The sequence below is a fragment of the Narcine bancroftii genome, chromosome 12, assembly GCF_036971445.1.
Source record: "Narcine bancroftii isolate sNarBan1 chromosome 12, sNarBan1.hap1, whole genome shotgun sequence".
In the NCBI taxonomy this organism is placed as follows: Eukaryota; Metazoa; Chordata; class Chondrichthyes; order Torpediniformes; family Narcinidae; genus Narcine; species Narcine bancroftii.
This window is the reverse complement of record NC_091480.1, coordinates 87,690,902-87,711,188: the sequence shown is the minus strand read 5'-3', so window position 1 is coordinate 87,711,188 and position 20,287 is coordinate 87,690,902. Positions and strand designations below refer to the sequence as shown.

Here is a 20,287-nt window from a genome sequence, read left to right as displayed (position 1 = left end):
ATTTCTCAAAATTCCACAATATCCTCAGGTGAACCGTCCAAGAAAATAATCCATATTTAGGTTTTAAGTATCTTTTCTCAATGAGGATACATCATATTAATTTTGAAAATAGGCATTAACCATTAAATAGGACACTCTTGTGTTATGTTTTTTTTTCCCTTATTCATAGGAAGATATTGTAATCAAGATGCGAACATTAATTCTCAAAATGATTGATCTGTGTGCAATATTAGTTCTGAGGAGTTATGCTAGATTTTGTTTTGAACAGAATGGTTTTGCTGTGGTCAGACCCCCCGGGCATCATGCAGAAGAATCTACTGCGATGTAAGTTGATACCAAGAATTATATGAGCACTGAACGTGAGTTGGGTGGATTGAATTTCTCTTGTAATGGCTATGCCATTTTAATAACTGAAAGCAAAGGCAAAGAACTGAAATTAAAAAGCAATTGTGACATCTAACTTTGTATATTTACCTGTTGTACTTTGGATTAGAGGTTTAAATCATTTTTCCCTCAATGGCTACCAGAAGAAAATAAATCTTTCAAAGCAAATACAGTAGTATTTACACAAAGTTCCTCAGAACAAATCTTTTTTTTTAATTGTCCTACCAGTTTCAAAATGATAGTGACCCAAGTCCATTTTGGCAACTTAATAAACTTTAAAATAACTGCTTTCTTGTTGTTGGGAACAAAACCTCTATAACTCTGATTAACAAGTTAGTAACTAATCATTACCTTTTGATTAAATCTGCTTTTCTGTCTTTTCCAATTATCTCTTCTAGGGGATTTTGCTTTTTCAACTCGGTGGCAATTTCTGCCAAACTACTCAAGCAGAAACTTAACATTGGAAAAATTTTAATTGTGGATTGGGTATGATTTACATTTTACATTTGATTAAAGTGGTACAAGCCTTGTTGAAATCCATCAACTTCTTTGTAATACAAGTAATTATGTCTTTAACGGGTTCCAGGACAACGGCAGTCGTCTTATGTTTTATTTCTATTTAATTAGTAAAAGGAAGGTTTTCTCAAATTATATGTTTGGAACAAAAGATCTAAATTCTTAAAAGCCTGGGGCAGCAGGTTCCAGCACAAAGAATGCGTGAGTAAGCATGAAGGATTAAAGGGTAATTTGTGAGGAGTCAGGAAATTAATCAGAAATTATGTTCCTCCATTTTTATGCTTTTGAAATTGATCTGTTTGTTTCCATTGTTTGCAGGATATTCACCATGGAAATGGCACACAACAAGCTTTTTATAATGATCCTCATGTATTGTACATTTCTCTACATCGATATGATGATGGAAATTTCTTCCCTGGCAGTGGTGCCTCGGATGAAGTGAGTTACTATCAGCGACTATTAATTTAATGCTTTTAAATCGTGAGTGTGGTATTTGTACTGAGGCATTCAAATCTTGGGCTGTCTAATTCAATAAACTGAAGTTTTCAGATGAAGCACCAGGCCCGCTTTAAGAAAGAGCCTTTTCTTATCATCCTCTGTCATTTACCTTCTCTCTCATGCCTTTCTTCTGAATCGTAAAATCATTTTACCACTGATTATGAAAGATAGTGTGAAAGGTCTTGCTCCATAGATACCTTTTGGACATTTTAAATGACCTATGCACTCAGCCCACCCGGCTGTTTACATGCTAAACTCCTGATACAGCCATGTGGCTCTGGTTTGGCACATTATGAGATTTTGCACCTAGACTGGGAAAATCGAATTGGCCAAGGTAGTCTTGAGGATGAGTTCACGAAATGTGCCTTGAGACCATTTCCTCAGGAATGATGTCATGGATAACAGTGGGGAGCCACAGGCTGCTCTCGATATGGTCACGTGCAATGAGATGGGACCAGTCAGTGATCCCATATTGTGTCTTGCTACTCCTCCCTCAACAAAGAACTCCGGCAATTTCTCAGTGTTGTGTGTTAAGCCAACTCTCCTTCCCTTGAACAGTGAGGTTTCGTTTATGGTTTTCCAATCTTTTAGGACATTTCCTGATGACACTTGGAGATTTTGAAGCATCATAAAGAATCGATCCAACACTGATGCCACCATTTTATTAATAACCCTGGGCATTCTAAGTTTGGCCACCTGTCTTCTCATTATCAATAGGAAAAAAAGTATGCAGAAAACTAATTGTTTTACTTTTCTCTCTTTTATTTTTTTTCTCATTATCTGTTGATATTTTTGAAATATTTAAATATCATGCTCTGCAAAGACAAATATAAATTAATTGTTTCATAGTTCTGCATTTTCATATTCCCCATAATCCCAGTTCAGCTTCTGATACCATAATTTACTTTTGCATGTTAATATAAGCTCTTAAAACTTTTTTTTCTGTTCATTGCTCGTTTATACCCTTTTGATATCTTCTCTTTAAAATTCTGTTATAAGACCAGACCTGACCTTTCATAACCACATTGTTCAGTCCAACCCGGTTCTTCTTCATGTCATCTCTGTATTTGAGTGGTATGAATATTTATTAACAACAATAAAATATTTATTTAAATGTTTGCCATAACTATGCAGTCAGATGTTTTAATCTAACTTTGAAAACATTTTAATTAACCTTAAGAACTTGTCTGGGTCCTTCATCAGGCCAAGGATGGTTACCATTTACTTCCTATGGATGCTGTGTGACCTTCTAAGTTAGCCATTCCTCCCTCGAATTTATTATTTGGTTTCCTGATATTTTGAATCATAAGTATTTTTCACCACTGTACTAATGACATCTTTCAATATCAGAGAGACTGTCCCTCTTTTTCCTGTCAGCTGATATTTGCTCTGCAATAGCAATTAAATCATACCCATGTTTCTCATCTTGTGTGTAATAAGTTCATCTGTCTTGTTACAAATTGAGATAAAGACCTTTTGACTTTTTATAATCTTCCTCTATTTTGACCACATCCCGATTATTATTGCTGCCCTCTGCATATCAGATGGCAGTTTGTCCTTTCTTTTGCTCAATTCACCAGGACGCTGGTCCCAACGTGATCACTGAAGTTCGTTCCAGAGGAACAGCTCCCTCTTTTCCCATTGTCCTATAAAGTGAAAGCCCTTTCCTCTGTATTCTCCTCTCTGATATGTTTGACTCTATGCCAATTTGCATCTGGCTGAGTTAGCAGCCCAGGAGATTATTATCTCTGCGAGCTTGATTGTTAATTTAGATCTCACTTCTCATTAATCATCAGATCCCTATTGTTTAATTCTTATTGCATCATTGATTCCTTCAGGCACCATAAAAACTGCATCTTCTCCTCCCTTTCCCTCTCCAGAGGAGAGGTCCTTAATCCTGGCAAGTGACAGGATTATCTAAAGGAGCCTTTGAGACGTGGAATAAACTGTGGAGAATGCATTTATCCTTTTGAGCATGCTGCCCCTTCCCACTTCTACATTCCTTTCTCTTACTACGTTCCTGCCTCCTGTCCCACACATCTGGCCCTCTGCGAGCAGTGCTGTTCTTCCTCAACTGAACTCAAGACTCCATCTGAACAGCTGAAGTTTCTTGAATTGCAGATGTGTGCAGATGTGCAACTGAGGGGCGTAGACCGAGTAATCGGAAAAACCTCTTTCCACTGCAGTGGGTGTGGGTTTAAATAAATTGGTGGAAGTGTCAGAGGGGAGACGAGAAGGATATTTTCTACCCAGAGGTTGCTTTGAATCTGGATCTCATTACCTGAAAGAATGTCAGAGACAGATGCTCTCATCCCAGTTACAAAGTGGGATGTGTGTTTGCGGATCTTAGTCCTGCGGGGCTATGGACCTTGTGCTGAAGGATTATGCAGTTGGGAAGTTTTTCAACCAACACACAATGTGCTTTATCATGACTTTGTGTTTTGGCCAGGATCTTTTTTCCTTTTTTCAGCAAACTGACAAACTCGCCAGTCATCTGTGCTTTTGGTTTGCTCCTCATTTTCAGAGAGGCGCAGGGAGTGTAAATGGGGGACCATCTCCAGAATCCACTAGTGAGGGCAGGCTCGGAACAGATCACAACAGCAGTCAATGCTACTATTCAAATTGAATGTTAGCAAATAAATATTCAGATAACTTTTGAAAGAGAAAAATGCCTTTTAATATGTTAAAAGTTTTCCATACATGTAAATAGTAAATCGTTATACAATACAATGAATATTTAAATTGAAAAGAGTTTTGTTCATTACATGGTTATATTCCCTCCCTATCCCAATCCCCACCCCTTATAAAAAGAAAATCTACAATATATATATTTATGCAAACGGTTATCTATAGATAGTATGGTACCTTGGATTGCCTGGAGCATCACATTCCAACACATTGGAATTAAACTGATCTTATATAGTCATTTCACATTAAGGAAGAAGGTTAACACAGGAAAACATGCCTTTTCTTAAATTTAAAAATTAAAATTCAAAAAGCACTCCTACGTGATTAAACAAATTTAAACTAACTCAATTAAATCAAATTAAAAGGCAATTAAGTTGTACTCAACCCCTTTCTCAACATTTTTTTCTTCCAATTGAAATCAATGGGCCCATCGGGACTAATGCTCGGTTAATGCAGTGCAACAATGTGAACATCAGAGATAATAATGCTGGGTCCCACTTCATTTTCCTATCCAACTCAGATAGTTATCTATCCTTCACATACAAGGTGTTGTTTATATTAACATTGGACAATGGTTCTGCTTGGACATTTAAGTCATGGATAGAGACCCACATTTCACGTAATCCATAGTCTGAACTCGCTTCACTTTCCGAACCAACAGCAAGTGGTGTCCAATATGGGAATCTGCCAGTGAAGTACTTCAGTGTCATATACAGTGTTACAGATGAAATGGAGACAACCAGTCAAAACAATTCATGTGGCAATGCACAATGTAGCCGGCCTTTTCAATGCCAGCCTACCTGTGGGATAAATAATGCATCTATTGGTACATATATCGACGATTTTCTGGACAGTTTGTGTGGGACATCTATTAGAAATGATCTGGCTTCTTCTCATGATTACATAAAGTGGCCTATAAATTTAAAATTACCCTTTTTTAACCAAACAAAAACAGCATTTTTCTACAGCCTTTTGTATGCTGCTAGTTACCTGAATTATTTGACAATATGACAATGTACATACCATCAAGCGGAATATGTTAATATTCATGCTGCAGCTATGTCAAAGAAAAATGAATGTCACGGCAATCCTCGCTAGAGAGCCAGAGGTTTTTTGGGAGGCAGATTTATTTCATCTTTTTCACATTTCAGATGTATTGTCAGAGTACATACATGGAATCACATACAACCCTGAGATTCTTTGTCCTGCGGGCACAGCAGGAAATTGGTAGTGCCAATAAAAACTGTACACAGTTATCTGTAAACAAACTCACTTTCCAAATACAGAGAGAATAAAAAAGAAAAATCAATAAAGTGCACAAGTGAGAGTCCTTAAATGAGTTTGAGTTTGTTGTCGAGGGGGAGCGGCTGTTCCTGAACCTGGTGGTGCGAGTCTTGTGGCACCTAGACCTCTTTCCTGATGGCAGCAGCGAGAACAGAGCATGTGCTGGTTGGTGTGGGTCTTTGATGATTGCTGCTTTCCTCCCTTCAGACAGTAGCATTCCTTTTAGATGTACTCAGTGGTGGGGAGAGTTTTGTCTGTGCTGTCCTAGGCTGTGCCAGCTACCTTTTGGAGGGCTTTACGCTCAGGAGTATTGGTGTTTCCATACCAGATGGTGATGCAGCCGTTCAGCACACTTTCTAATACATCTCTGAAGAAGTTTTTCCTTGCAAGAGCAGTTGTTCTTGGTATCCCAGGACTTTTACACATTATATCTTTGTTTCATGTTTCACCTTTTTGAAGGCAATTTTCCAAAATGCATCAGGCATCTATCATTTTTATCCTACGATAAGGACGATTGCAGATATTGGGTGATAAATGTTTTCACCAAAGAAACTATCCACTTGTCAGCAAATCAGTTTTGTATTTCAGTTTCACATGTGGGCTAGCCCTAAGGCAGGAAGAAAGATACGGCTAGTTTGCATTGCTAGCAACAGCTGTATCCCTTGAATAAATAAAATATGTTTTACCATATATTTAGATCTTCCCTGAAACTAAGAATAATTAAGTGACAGATTTGCTTCTGACCGTTTCTGTTTTTTTTTAAAGCTTTATTTACAACCATCTTCTTTTGTTTATTGACTTTTAAAGGTTGGAACTGGACTTGGAGTCGGATTCAATGTCAATATTGCTTGGACAGGGGGAGTGGATCCCTCTAATGGAGATGTGGAGTACTTGACAGCTTTCAGGTGATCAGAAAACGCAGTCTAGAAGCAAGATTAAAAGATTTTTTTCTCCCTTAATTGCAGTATGAACATGACATTGTTGTATTTCTCTGAGTACCCACATTGAATCCTTCATTGAATAGTTGCACCCTATATCATACCCTCCTTCAGAAAAATAAATAATGCAATTAAACTGAAGGCAAATTCATTAAGACTCACACAAAACAGCTTTAATGTAAAAGCCTGAGGATTAAATATTGATTGATTGCTGCAATTAAGTTATTTTTCTGAACCTTGTAATTATTTTACTTTCAGTGAGATCAGGCTCAGAATATTGCTTCAGGTGTTCACCTGCATGTAATTAGTTGCTACTGCAATCTTATCTGGACTCTCTGGGTCAGGGAATTGTTAATTGTACAAGTTGGACCAGAGTTTACGTTCATAAGAACCGTCTACAAATGCTTCTTAAATCCTTTGATTCTGGGAAGGAGTCTAATAGAGTGCAAGCAAAATAAGAGTCTGTAGAAAATATTTTATCCGAAGGAACTCACATTTGCGAAGAGGGGCTTCCAGGAAATGGTCAAGAGCCTCAGGCAGGATAACACTAAACAGACTTAGAAGCCAAATTTCCTTGCTTGCATGCTACAGGGTCAGGCTGGAGTTGGATCAGATAATTGAATATAATGAAATCCAGAAGGCTGCCCTTTTTCCTTTTTGCATACCCAGCATATCACAAATTTTGTAGACTTAGGTTCGTTCTTACACTTGTGTAGTTCCAGCTGCTGTCTTTGAGGCCGTCATTGTTTGATGTTAGAAAATTATCCTGGTGCTGTTTTCAATCATCGAAGTTCAGCTGACTTTTACTGACTTTAAAGGCCATATGTTTGCTGGTTCCTAGTTTGCAAACAAAAAAAAGGTGCAAGCGTTGCTGTACTTATAGCATGGCCTTTATTAATGGTAAGAATGATAGCAAACAAATTGAGTTGGTTGTTTAACAGCATCATTTTGAACAGTTGCAAGAAAGCTTTTTATCTAAATTGTCTGGGTTAGAGAATCCTTTCTTAGGCTTTGAAAGTTTACTGTAATTCTTGGAGACTCTGAATATGCTATTATCTGTACTGTTTGTTGCCTGTATAAAGGAGGTTGTTTGTTGCTAAAGGTTTATTTTGTTGAGCAGAAGTGACAAAATATTCTATTGTGCTTGAGTAGTAGACACTACAGAGCAGCTGAGCAGGACATGTTTCTGCTGTAGTTGGCAGCATGCACATGATGACACCTAACTGTAAGAAAAGGTTATAACCACATTGTCCTCATTTTTTTTCCTTCATAAACAATATTCATAATTTATTTGAGAGCTTCCTTCATCTAATGTTCTCTATTTGTAATTCTATGATTTAAGAAAAGCAATGAACAAATGTACAGATATTAATCCTATGCTCATTGTGGTTTAGATCCCCGTTCTCCACAGTTTATTGGAATCCTTCTCAGTGACAATTGGTCAGATTAAATTCATTTTTTTTAATTAGACATGCCACATGGTAACAGGCCCTTCTAGCCCAAAAGCCTGTGCCACCCAATTAACCTACAACCCCGTACATTTTGAAGGGTAGGAGGTAACTGGAACATCCAGGGAAAACTTATGCAGACACGGGGAGTACGTACAAACTCCTTACAGACAGTGCTGGATTTGAACCCAGGTCACTGGCTCTCTAATAGCGCTGCACAAACCGCTACTCTAACCATGCCACCCTTGTTTGACCGTGGGAGTTATTACAGCTACAGGTCATTGTTCAGTGACGTATATTCTGGACATGAGATGAGAACTTGTGTTTCACGAGAATTTCCTTCCACTTCATCTCTCCTGGATCCCCAGAAGCACGCATTGCCATCCTGCCGCACCCCTAGTCCTTCACCGACCCAAGTTTGAAGACAGTGAAGTAAACTGAAGTAGCTTCACCATTGCCACAATTTAGATAAACTAAATTAATTGTGATCAAGAATTGAACCCGTTATAGTAATGCAATATAGCCTCACCCCTTCAAACGTAATGCATTTTTGTGTTCTGTAGGTTAAGCAATTTAATGAACTCTTACATTAAAAAGTACACCCAAATGAATTTTGTATTAACACCAACCTTCAGACATACTGAAAAAAACCTTCCGTCAGCAGTCACATTATAGAATTGCATGTGCTTTCTATATGCCATGGTGCCAACACAATTGATGATAAAATGCTGTTAGGCTAAAGTTTACACCATGTGGTATTTGTTAGTCCAGAGTCCTTCAAATGTGAGTAGCAGCCACCTACTGTTCAACCATTTCATGGATATGAACTCATACTTGTGTTTTCACAAACTGCTTCCTGCATGGCATTAAAGAGACAGGGACCCTTTTGTAAACCTGTACAAGTTGAAATTGAGAACTATTAAAAATTAAATCTACCCAATAGAATCTGTTTATACTTGTAATGAAAATTTAAAGTCTGTTCCTGTGAAATAAATTTGAAATTGGTGTGGAGTTTGTATAGCTGTTCATTTTGACTGTTAATGGTGAATATTCAAGAGAGAATGGTGAATATTCAAGAGAGAATGGTGAATATTCAAGAGAGAATGGTGAATATTCAAGAGAGAATGGTGAATATTCAAGAGAGAATGGTGAATATTCAAGAGAGAATGGTGAATATTCAAGAGAGAATGGTGAATATTCAAGAGAGAATGGTGAATATTCAAGAGAGAATGGTGAATATTCAAGAGAGAATGGTGAATATTCAAGAGAGAATGGTGAATATTCAAGAGAGAATGGTGAATATTCAAGAGAGAATGGTGAATATTCAAGAGAGAATGGTGAATATTCAAGAGAGAATGGTGAATATTCAAGAGAGAATGGTGCATTGATTTATTGACTTGCTTGGATTTTTTTTTCAGGACAATTGTGATGCCCATAGCCAATGAGTTTTCTCCAGATGTCGTGTTGGTATCTGCTGGCTTTGATGCTGTAGAAGGACATCCCTCACCTCTTGGTGGATACTCTGCAACAGCCAAGTGTAAGTTGGAACACTAGGTAGTATAAGCTGAGTGGAGTGAAACATGAAAGTCTGCAGACGCTGAGATTGTGGTTAAAAGCGCAGAAATGCTGGAGGAGCCCAAGACGATCTCGCAGCGTCCATAAGAGGTAAAGATATATTACTGACATTTTGGGCTTCAGCTCCTTTTCAGGGTAACATACGGCACAAGACAGCATACCTGGTCACATTCTCGAGGACTGACATCTTCAACACATGGGGTTTCAAGGCAGCTACTATCATCCCAGTGCCAAAGAGGCCGACAAGACCTCAATGACTGCTGCCCCGTGGCACTGACCTCCAACACTATGAAATGCTTCGAGGGTCTGGTGATGGGACACATCAAGGCACACCTAAAGAGACACAAGATCCATTTCAATTTGCCTATAGATGCAATAGCCTTGTCCCTCCACTCCATCCTGACCCACCTGGAAAATGACGTCTCATACATCAGGCTACTGACCGTTGACTTCAGCCTGACATTTAATTCCCAGAAGCTGGTGGAGAGACTGTCCTCGCTGGGAGTCCTTCCTGTAACTGGATTCTGGACTTCCTAAGAAAAAGACCACCGTCTGTCCAGGTCGGCAACAGAACATTGAGCATCGTCACACTGGTATACCTTAGACCTGTGTGCTCAGCCTGGCCCTGTTCACGCTACTGACCTACGACTCCAGCTCCAACAGAGTCATCAAATTTACAGATGACCATCCGTAGTTGACCTCATCAGGAAACAACAATGAGTCACACTACAGAGAAGTGGTAGAAAATCTTGTGATATGGTGATATGAGTCTCAACGTGGACAGGACATAGGAAATGTGGAGTTCGGGAATGAGCTCCCTCCTCCACACATGGCGAAAGTAGAGAGCACCAGCTTCCTTGGAGTCCACTTAGCACATGAGACACATCTCTTCATTTGACAGGAAGGCACAACGTGGACTGTGAAGAATGAGCCAGGCAAGGCTACCAGCCACCGTTGTCTCAACTTTCTACAGGAGTTCTATCAAGAGTGTCCTGGCCAGCTGCATCAGTGTAGTACGGTTGCTGCAGAGCACTGGATTGACGGTCAATCCACGGAATTATATGAGCGGCAGAGAGGATTATTGAGGTTTCCCTCCCCACCCACACCTCCCCAATGATGTGATCCACTAGGAAATTGTTCGGGATCCCTACCACCCGCACACAGCCTTCCGAGACTGTACTATTCATTAAACAGTTTTTAAAATATATTTACTGCATATATATATATATATATATATATATATATATATATATATAATTTGTCTGTGTTGCGTCAGTTTGCATGTTTTTGCACTGAGGACTGAAGAATGCTGTTTAATTGGGTTATATCATCGAATGTCAATAAACTTGAATTTGAATCATATCACCATTAAATCTTCCCTCCCTCACCCCACAACCATTTTTTTCCACCCACCGAGATCCTGCGTAATTTACACTGGCCAATTAATCTTCCAACTAGCATGCCATTGAGATATGGGATGAAACCAAGGCACCCAGAGGATATCCATTCAATCAAAAGGTGACTGTACAAGTTCCAAGGGTCAGGATCGAATCCATGTCTGCAGAATTGGAAGCCAGAAGGACTAATCATTCTGCTGCCCTTTGAACTTTCAAGACTGTTTCAAGGCAACAAAAGATTGTATGCTACTAGAAATTTTCCTTTCAAAAGAATTCAGTAATTCTGTTTCCATGATCTTAATTGTGACTGCATACATGAAAAACTAATACTGATTTTTTTTTACCTTGAGATGTGCGCAATTGCTCAGCAAAAGGAGATGTAAGGCACTCCTTGCAGCCTACAGATCACCCTTGGGCAAGGTGTAATCCCTGCTTAGCCTCATGTGAAGCCATGGATTGCAGATGGTGGATGGTTTTTACAAACAGATTCTACAAATTGGAATTTATGGTTGTAAAACTTAAAAACGCTGGGCAGATGAATCTGTTGATCAATGGCCAGGATTACCCGTTCAGTGTGGGCACTGCAACTGTAGAAAGCCACGGGAAACCACTTCAGTATTTTTCCCTTGTATAATCATGAACTCAACATTGATTGCGGACTCAGCTCAAAGATGGAGCCTTCACTGAAGGAGAACCGAGGAGGCAACAACTACAATTCAAAGGATCATGATAAATGGAGAGACGTGATTGTCCACGCCAAATGGCAAGGCGCCTGAATGTTGTGCAATCCAAGTTTATGTACCGTGATAGTTGAACTCAATGTGAAAAAAATACGAAACTTAAATTTCAAAAACTTTCTGATGGATTTTTGGTTTGAAGTCCTCAAAGAGTTACTATTACTTACACCAGACTTCCCAATTAATTAAGCTTGTTTGCAGGTTTTTAACTTGGTAGAAATGTAGCAGAGAGGAGCATGTTTATTAACACTAATCTCTTGTAGCCGTGGAGAGACCCTTTTGATAAAAGTAGGGACGTTTGAATAAATAGTCCCTAGCCTTTCCCATATGCACACAGTAATTTGCCAGCGCTGGTAACTATTTTGAGCAAAGTTAATACACTGTATTATCACTTCAAAATATTGAGTCTTGTTTGATAAGCTATAACACTTTATGTGTTTATTCTTTATTTTTTTAGAATTAGATCAAAGATAGAGGTTTAATGAAAGAATTTAAATACTCTATGCCAATAAATTGGCCACATTCCAAATAAATAGTTTGATTTATACTTTAATTTCTTTCAAAGGTACATGGATCAAAACTGATTATATACAATTATACTTGAAACACATCATATTATATATTTTTCTCTGCCACGAACTATGGAATTAAAACCAGAGATTATTAAGGTCAAGTGCAGAAATAAAATCACTAATATTGTGGCAAACAGGATATTAAATAGCTTTAATCCTTTGATTTCTTTTTCCCATTAAATCAGTTTTGTTCCATTTAATATCATCCAGGTTTATCGTTCAACCTGCAGTGTTGTACTTTTTTGTAACAACTGGCCACACTTCACGCAAATTTATGGATTGCATATTGTAACAAAGGAATAACCCATGCAAGTTGTGATCAAAGAATGTTAAAATATGATTTATAATACCCAATTCAATTATTATCTCACTTACCTTTGACAACTGAAATTAAATATCCCTAGACAGTCATTCAAGAGACCTGGTGTAACTCAGATTTTTTTTTTTTTGTCATTTTATTGTTTTAAATTATAGTACTTAGTTAATATATTGAACTTCTATGGTCTGTAATTTTGTGATAAACTCTCCCAATAAAGTTGGGTGATATTTGTTGGTAAGAAGACAAAACAAAGTGCTGGAAGAACTCAGCCTGTCAAGGAGCACCTGTGGAAAGGAGGAACCAGTTAATGTTTCAGGTCAAAGACCCTTCCTTCATCAAAGGTCCTTCCACAGATCACGGTTAATTGGCTGAGTTCTTCCAATATTTCCCCATATTCCAGCAACTGGAGTTTTATCTGTTTTGCAATATATGCCCATCTGCATAATCTATAATGTAAAAGGTAGTTAAATTGATTAATTTTTACATTGACCTAATTGGCAATTACTTTTGACTGTGAACATTTTTTGACATTTCAAAGTAGATGTTTTCCAATCATAATAACTTATAAACATGAATTAAGTTCTTTTTTCCTGACAGTCCATCCCTTATTGGTCATGTTCAGCATGCTACACAATAACAGCAGTATCTTGTTCTCCAGTCACAAGCATCAGCCTTGTCGGACTACTTTACCGAGCCATAACTAGACATTATCAACAGGGGTTAAGATTTTACACAACATATGAGTGTTTTTGTTTTCAAAAGATTAAGCAACAAGCATGATCTCCATTTTTAATTATCCTAAGGGCATGACATCAATTAAATATGTACCATCAAAGAATTTCTATAGAATTTATTCTAAAAATCTTTTGGTAGAATATTGGATTTGAGAGGAAAGAGGTGTTCTACTGATGCTAAGCTATGCACTTCTTTCTCAGGTTTTGGCTACCTGACCAAACAGCTGATGAAGTTGGCTGGAGGACGTGTGGTTCTTGCATTGGAAGGAGGACATGATCTCACTGCCATCTGTGATGCATCTGAGTCCTGTGTTTCAGCCCTGCTGGGTAATGAGGTATGCAGACCAGTCAAAATCAAAACCAGATCAAGCTGTAAAGATGTTTATTTAACTTAACAGTCATAGGTGCTAAACTGACAATTGTTTTTTTGATGTATTGGTGCGTAGAATGTGCTTTAAATGTAATATGGCATTAAATGAAATTGCAGAGTTAGAGCTGGAATCCCTTTTGTCCACTGAACATTTGATTTTTTTTTCTATAACTATCTGTTTCCTAAACAAATATGCATGTAACTTCTAATCGTTGTTGGAAGCTTATGAATTCAAGCGTGCAATGCAGCAGCTTTTGCTTTGCAAAATTATGCATAAATTAAGAAATTTGAACTTCTCTTTTGCTCTTTAATATAAATGGTCTTTTTTTTTAATTTTAAATTTAGACACGCAGCACAATAACATGCCCTTCCGACCCCACGAGCCTGTGTCACCCCATACGTTTAACTGACAGTCCCCATGCATTTTTTGAAGGGTGGGAGGAAACCGGAGCACCCAGAGGAAATCCATGCAGACGCGGGGAGAATGTGCAAACTCCTTACAGAGAGCGCTGGATTTGAACCTGGGTCGCTAACGCTGTAAAAGCATTGCGCTAACTACTGCAATAACTTGGTTACTTATTTCCAAACAGTGCTGGAATAATTAGTGTGTGTGTATAGATATGTGTGTGTGTGTGTGCTTTAAATTTTTTTAATTAAATTTTTTTAAATTAAATCTTACCAGCTGGATCCTCTGCCTCAAGAAATACTTCAGCAAAAACCCAATGCAAATGCAGTAGCATCACTAGAGAAAGTAATTGAAATTCAAAGTAAGTTTTTCTTTAAATAACCTGTGAACACTCATGTTGAGGCACTGCTTGTGCCCAGGCATGCTGGACAATAATATTAGTGAGCTGCTTAATGCTTCCCTTTTACCTCAACAGTGGCTTAACAGCAACTTTGTAGAGAACTTGAACTGTTGATGATGGTTCCATGTGTTTTCCTTATATCTTCAGAGGAACCGTGCAGATATAATCTACAGCTGCATGGACATGAAGCCCTGAAATTAATTCTGAGGCCTCAGTAACCTAGATGCTTTTTTTTTGCATTACAGAGCTCTGTAAATCATAGATTTCAGTGAAAAATCAGGAGCCACAAATTAGGTTGCGCTTACATGTTCGCAGTTGATCAGAAGTCTCAAAGGTACAATCGTTGTAGTGTGGCCAACAGTGCTCTGAAATCTACTCAGCATTATAAACAGAACAACCCACATTACATTTGTAAAACGGCTTCCACTTGCAGTTCAGGTGCAGTTATAAATGGACCTGAGCTGGATAAATTAGCAATAATAAAACTATGACCTCCTGGCTCACTTTTGGAAATGAAAGTTTGCTAAATTTCTCCCAGTGGTTGCTTGGCAATATCTATACAAATAAGCAACATGGACTTTAAGATTACTGTTGGGTCCTAATGTGCATCAATTAGATAGATATTCCCTTTGTTGTGGCATCCATCAAATAGAATTTCCAAAGGAAATCACACCAAAGTGTGGTGAGATTGTGAAGAGCTCTAATTGTGAATAAAATATCTCAAATGCCTTCTCTGCCTTGACGAGAGAGGAAGTTTGTGTACTTACTGCATGATGCACTGTTGTCATATTTTATAATGGTTCAGAGCAGTCATTATCAACAGGAGCCACAGCATGTTTAAAGTTGGTGGGGGGGAGGGGGCCATGGTCTGAGATCATAAAATTTCTTTATGTAGTCAACTGGAGAGAAGTGCAGAAGAAACCAACTAAACTTGCCTGCTTCACGGGCAAGGAGGGGGCCCATAAACTTTGGGCAGAGTCCTAAGGGGGCCGTAGCCAAAAAAAAAGGTTCTGTGACTGGTTTAAAGCCATAATACATACACCATTCGCATTAGTTATAGCTGTTGATGTCATATTTAAGGTAAAATGTGATCCATTTTCCAAGCCTTGATGATTTGAATTTCAGGCAAACACTGGAGTTCAGTGAAACGCTATGCTTCCACGGTCGGCTACTCACTGCTGGAGGCCCAGAACCATGAGAAAGAAGAAGCAGAGACTGTTACAGCATTAGCCTCTCTGACAGTAGACACAGAGCAGAGCAGTTCAGAACCAGAGGCCAGGTAATTTTATCTTTTATTTTCAAAATTTTAAGTCAAAAAACAGAAAATCCCGCAGACATTTAGAATGTTGAGCAGCATAGATGGGCATTGAAACAGAGCTGAGGTTCCAGTTCAGGGTCAAGTATCCATCATCACTCTTTCCTTTGTGTGAAGACATTGTTTTATGGTTTTATTGTATGTGTTTTGGAGGGAGGGGGAAAATGCCATTGTGTATATTTAATGAGAAACGTTTGTACATATTTTGGTCGTAATATGGTTCACAGTGTGAAAGATAATATCAAAAAAAAGTATCCATCATCACTCCGTGGACAAGAACGAAAAAGATCTGCGTGTTTCCAATTGCGCAGAGGGGAAGAGGTGGAGAGGGCAAAGGGATGCCAGCCAAAGTTATGATTATTTTAAAATCAGGCCTTTTGCGGACAGAAGAAGAAAAAGGAAACAAATAGAAATGGATCGGAAAAAGAAAGGGTGGTTGCCTGACAAGTTGACTGAAATTGGAGAACTCCGAAAGTTGATTTTTTTTTAGTACATAAAGAACTTTGAAACATGGAAAACGGTCTACTGTGATGCATTAAGAACTTGTTTATTTTTCAGGCAAGGGGATGAACCAATGGAAGAAGAACCAGCAATGTAAAGTGCCAATGGTCATAATTACTGTCACCTGTGTGAATCTTTCTTGTAACCTTCTTTAAAGTCTATCAGACATACAGTGTCCATTGTCTGCCTCTGACAGTGTTATTTTATTGAACTTGAACTGTTGTGAAAAACATCTAGTCTTCAAGCTGGATTCACTAGCCAATCTGTCTGCATATGAAGACCTGAAATTGAAGAGTTTAAAGGGACACCGACCACAGCTTTGTATATCTTCAAAGTTCATCTGTTCTCCTTTCAAGAGAATAACGTTTTAAAGGTTACAAAACACTCAAGGCTTTGATTTCAGATCCCTAGCCTAAATGCAGTGGTAAGATATTAACGTTTAAAATGCTTACGAGAGTTGATGAATCGGCTTCCCAGAGGATGTTGAAAAGCAGGAAAGTGAAAAGGCATGGAGAGGAAGCGGTATAATAATTTTGTCAGGAAAATTGAAAGGAAATTTGTGCCTTTAAAAAAAAATGGTTGAAACTCACAACTTCATTTTTAAATGCCTTAATTTACATCAGTGAAACACTGCTGTTGGTTTTTGGAACATAGTCAAAAATGAAATGATCATCCAATTGAAAATCTTCAGCTACTTTTAGTCACAGATGAACAACACCCCTCTCTGTATAAACATTTGGTTTATTTATTTCTTTTGTAAAATTTCTTAAAACTTTATTTGTGTATTTGCTGATGACCAACTGTTATCTTGTTGAGTTTGTTTCTGTTTAGTTGTGTAAATAGTCTTGTAATATTGTCATGTATGTCATTTGAAGTTCTCCAGTTGCAGTTTGAAGAACCCTAATTTTGGTTCCCTTCTTTGTTACCTTAAAATTTTAAAATTTAAAAAGAGAGGTTAACACAATATAATTTTCATACAAGTTATTGTTTATATATTCTGAAAATTGTTATTTTTGTCTTTTTTTTTTAACTCCTAATATGTTTAAAGGGGCTTGTAGCTTCTGCTGGGTAAGATGGTTTGCTGTTTGCTTTTTGTCTTGAGGTTCTCCTTGGCAGGAGAACCAGGCTGTGTTTTTTGGACTGCAGGTCTAACTATGGAATATTTTCAACTGAATCTCAGCAATTCTTTTAACCATTTTCTTTCACAAAGAGTAGTGTTTAACTTGAGCACCAGACTCCTAGAATTCAGACCATTTCAATCAAGAAGGCCATAAGTGATGATGTATATTTTATCTTAATGCTTTTCTAAAACTAGAAGGCAAACTCAGCAGGATTTTAAAAGAACGGGTACAATGGTTGTTGAATTGTAGCACCTTAAATGTCATGTCCAGACGGAAGCAAAGTGAAAACCCTGATAATTTTGTGTGTGTGACTGAATTGATGCATTTAGTCGTTGGAGTTATATTAGATTCATGTATTTTAGACTTGCAGACGACAGCTACATGCTCATCTGATTGTAGTAGTTGAACAGTGGATAGGGGATTTCACTCTTTCATTGCACAGTAAATCTTTTTTAAAAAATTTGTTTAAAATATGAGAGCGTTTTACTACCATGTAGGTAATTCAAACCATGACAAAATGGGTGATGAACAAGCCAATTTGCGAGCCCTGGTAAAATCATGGAGTCTCACAAATTGGTTTATGCAAAATCTTAAATATTTAATAATGTAAAAGTTATAGAGAAGTAAGCTTTATAGTTTCACCAGTAAAGTTGTGTGATGTGATGAGGAGCAGGTGAGAGACACCATGATTGAATGAATGTTTGTGGACATAGTCCTGCCGTTAAACCAATTTTCACAAAAAAAAAGAAAATACCATCAAAGAGACCTTGAACGACGGACTGGACCTGTGCTATACACGGTAGTAGTTGTTTCACGAGACAGACAGCACTAAGATTGATTCAGTGAATCTGTAAACGATTGAAGTGAAAGGCTGGGCCTCTCAATGCAGGTGAATTAAGGATTGCTGCCGTACCTGGGTTGGCCATTGAAGGTGATCGAAGTGCATCCATGCATTTCACAACAGTAAATGAAGCTTTACTTGCATTTACAATGCAACATTGGCGTGAATTTTGTAAAATGGTGTTTTTTTTCACGCAAGCAGCTTGGTATTGATGTATTTTAGTAAACAAAATATATTTTACATTTTTAGCTTAAAGACATACAATATAAATAATTGTATATATAGAATATATTGTTTAAATTCATAGACTTGCTGCTGTTTGGGTGGATTGAATACTATAACTTTTTCAATAATGACTATGGGTGGATATAGTAATGTTGAAGTCTCAGCTGGAATGGAATTGAAAGTTCCAGTTTTAACAGTAATTGCGTACATTCCTCTTTCAGTTTTAGTTGAATCCAGTTTTCATTCCTCTATTTATGAAGTGATGGAAAGCTTTAGCAAGAATTTGCTTTGATTTTTGGAGTCCACTGGATGGGCTTTTCTGACCATAAGAATGCTACAGCGTATTAGCTTTCAGAGATGAAAGGAGCAGTTTCATTAGATAAAGATAGTGCGATTTGATATGAATTATGGATTTCACGTGACCTTATAAATGTACAAGACTGGGGGAAGGTGGGAGGTGGTTTAAATTATTTGTTCAGATCTTAATGTTTGTACAAAAGATTGTGCTGTTACATTGTTTTAAGTACAATTTAAAGATAAATATAACATGACTGCTCAGCTGTAAGATGGAGGAGGTGATGTGTTTTAAACAGTGAAACTGGGTTTCCTGTACAAATATTGATTTTTCCAATGTGTGCCTAGTATCTGGAAAATGCTTCTTCCAGAACCAACCCTGTAGATTTTAGTGATGGATGAACTTGATTCATCATATTTCTTTTTGTTCCATCAAATGCCTTCAACAGAACATTGAAATTCAATCCTGAAAGTAAGTGAAAAGGCCATTCTAATTAATTACCTTGTTTGCAGAAACATTCGAACTGGGAGAGGTGCAGTCCTTGTTTCCCTTTTGGGTTCATCACAGGTGCAAAGTTACTTTGCCAAAATTCTGTACGCTAGATTTTCCATGAGGGTATCGCTTGGTGTTCAAATGTACAATTATAATCAAAATCTCTGTTGAAGGAACAAAGAAACAAGTTTTGATGACAGCTTGCATTAAACTGTATAACAGCAGAGTGCAGATATAGCTTGTGTTATAAAATTGTACTGTGTTGCTTTAACCTTTTCACCAATACAGTCTTGGCAACCATAATTGACTATGGAACATTTTTTTTTTCCCTGTTGATTTTCTGCCTTGATATATATTTGTTCCAATGAGGTAAAAGCCTTTATCTAGAATCTACTGGAGGATGGATGTGTCGATGTGGTGAAACAGTCTGTCTATAACCATTTTCTTGCTATGTTGGCAACAATCTATTTGAATTTATTTTCAAATATATAACTACAAGAAATTTTAAATTTGCTTTTAAACCACGTTTTATTGTTTTTGTATCCATTGACACCACCCAGTGTCACTAATAGAATTGTCAATAAGTTAAATGTCTGTATTTAGGTGAAGTGAAAAGTGTGTGTATAGTGATTTATTAACAGTATTGTATTGTAGCAGGTGTTTATAATTTTTGTCATAATCAAACTGATGTAAATCTCAAATTTCCTTCTCCCTCTCTCACTCCATCTTCCCTTTCTGTATTGTTTGGAGTCCAGTATTTTGTATCATGTTATAACATTTGTGTTTGTGTAAATAAAATAATTTGTTTCTGGCAAAATGTGCATTGTATATCCAACCATCTGACATTCATTTTAAAATATGTGTTCAACAAAGTGTAAAATGCCGACAAAATAAGAAATTAATTATTTGCGACAGAAAGTCAAAAAAATCTTTTGTTTGCTGAACAAGGGTGTCAATAACTCTGGAATACTTGATACAATCCTGCCGTGCTGTGAAAATGTTGATAAACTCTTGGCCAAGATGGTGCAAACTGTGATAACAAGGTTGCAATGAGCTTCAATATGGCTATTTCCTTCATTTGATGATCAATCATAGGCTTTTTAAAAAACTTAGACATACAGCATGGTAACAGGTCTTTCAGGCTCAAGAGCCCGTCTGCCAAAATACCCCAGTTAACCTACGGTTTTGAATGATGGGAGGAAAATGGAGCGCCTGGAGGAAACCCACGCAG

At 37.6% G+C, this 20,287-nt stretch overlaps 1 protein-coding gene across 10 annotated transcripts in view; it reads left to right on the top strand.

The window, feature by feature from the left end:
* hdac5 (histone deacetylase 5) overlaps nt 1–19,873 on the top strand; it is a 234,513-nt gene extending 214,640 nt beyond the window's left edge. For all 10 annotated transcript variants that reach the window (XM_069904642.1, XM_069904638.1, XM_069904639.1 and 7 more), the window contains 9 exons: nt 269–324; nt 783–870; nt 1,219–1,338; nt 6,178–6,275; nt 9,175–9,293; nt 13,292–13,425; nt 14,143–14,227; nt 15,392–15,545; nt 16,140–19,873. In XM_069904642.1, coding sequence (XP_069760743.1) covers nt 269–324; nt 783–870; nt 1,219–1,338; nt 6,178–6,275; nt 9,175–9,293; nt 13,292–13,425; nt 14,143–14,227; nt 15,392–15,545; nt 16,140–16,179 — 894 coding nt within the window. In that variant the 3' untranslated portion in view covers nt 16,180–19,873. The remainder of the gene's footprint in view (nt 1–268; nt 325–782; nt 871–1,218; nt 1,339–6,177; nt 6,276–9,174; nt 9,294–13,291; nt 13,426–14,142; nt 14,228–15,391; nt 15,546–16,139) is intronic.
* The last annotated feature ends 414 nt before the right edge of the window (nt 19,874–20,287 follow it).